Genomic DNA, 748 nt, shown 5'->3' with positions numbered 1-748 from the left:
AAGATGTGAAATATTTTTTTATTTAAACCACAAATTAAACAGATCAAATTAAAAAGTAAAAGTGAATTGAAAATGTCAAATATAAATTAGGTATTATATTTTATTTTGTACTATAAAATTCAGTAACAGTTTGATGTAGGAATATATTTATAATTTTTCTTGTGATTATTATAACTATCACAGTGTCACAATCATGATGTATATACAGAATTATTATTACAAATGTCCTATATCATACATATACAATACTCATAGATTTTTATTTAACTTTAATTTACTTCTAAATGTAAAAATAACTTTTTGTGATGAATGGAAATATACTTGTGATGCATTGTTATATAGATAAAATCATATTTTGTATATGTAAAATACTATTATGTAAGCATATATAATTATGTATAATTAGAAAAGTTTATTTTTATACTGAATCCTAATGTTTTTCTTAACTTTGATTAGCCAAAAAGTATTATCGTGCACATTTATGATTAGTGGCATATTGTTTCAATAAACGTTTAATTGTATGCTGATAGATTCGAGCATTTCTTTTTTCATGAGACTTCAAAAATTCTTGTTTTGCCACATCAGTTTTTATTGTTTTTCGTTTAATACCTGGTGTATGAACTAGAAAGGCACCATCTAGTATAACTAGCCTATAGTTTAAAAGACACATCTCGAACATCTATAAAAAGTGTAAAAACAAGTATTAATATGTATTATGACATATTTTTTATATTTATAATTTATGTAA

At 22.3% G+C, this 748-nt stretch overlaps 1 protein-coding gene across 1 annotated transcript in view; it reads right to left on the bottom strand.

Moving 5' to 3' along the window:
- Positions 1-466: 466 nt before the first annotated feature.
- The window catches only part of LOC108572060 (beta-1,4-glucuronyltransferase 1-like), a 2,502-nt gene continuing 2,220 nt past the window's right edge, over positions 467-748 (bottom strand). The window contains exon 4 of the mRNA XM_017934247.1: positions 467-679. Within this exon, the coding sequence (XP_017789736.1) occupies positions 467-679 (213 nt within the window). The remainder of the gene's footprint in view (positions 680-748) is intronic.

The sequence above is a fragment of the Habropoda laboriosa genome, unplaced genomic scaffold (assembly GCF_001263275.1).
Source record: "Habropoda laboriosa isolate 0110345459 unplaced genomic scaffold, ASM126327v1 scaffold67, whole genome shotgun sequence".
In the NCBI taxonomy this organism is placed as follows: domain Eukaryota; kingdom Metazoa; phylum Arthropoda; class Insecta; order Hymenoptera; family Apidae; genus Habropoda; species Habropoda laboriosa.
The sequence above is the reverse complement of the archived record's forward strand: the minus strand, read 5'-3'. Positions and strand labels throughout refer to the sequence as shown.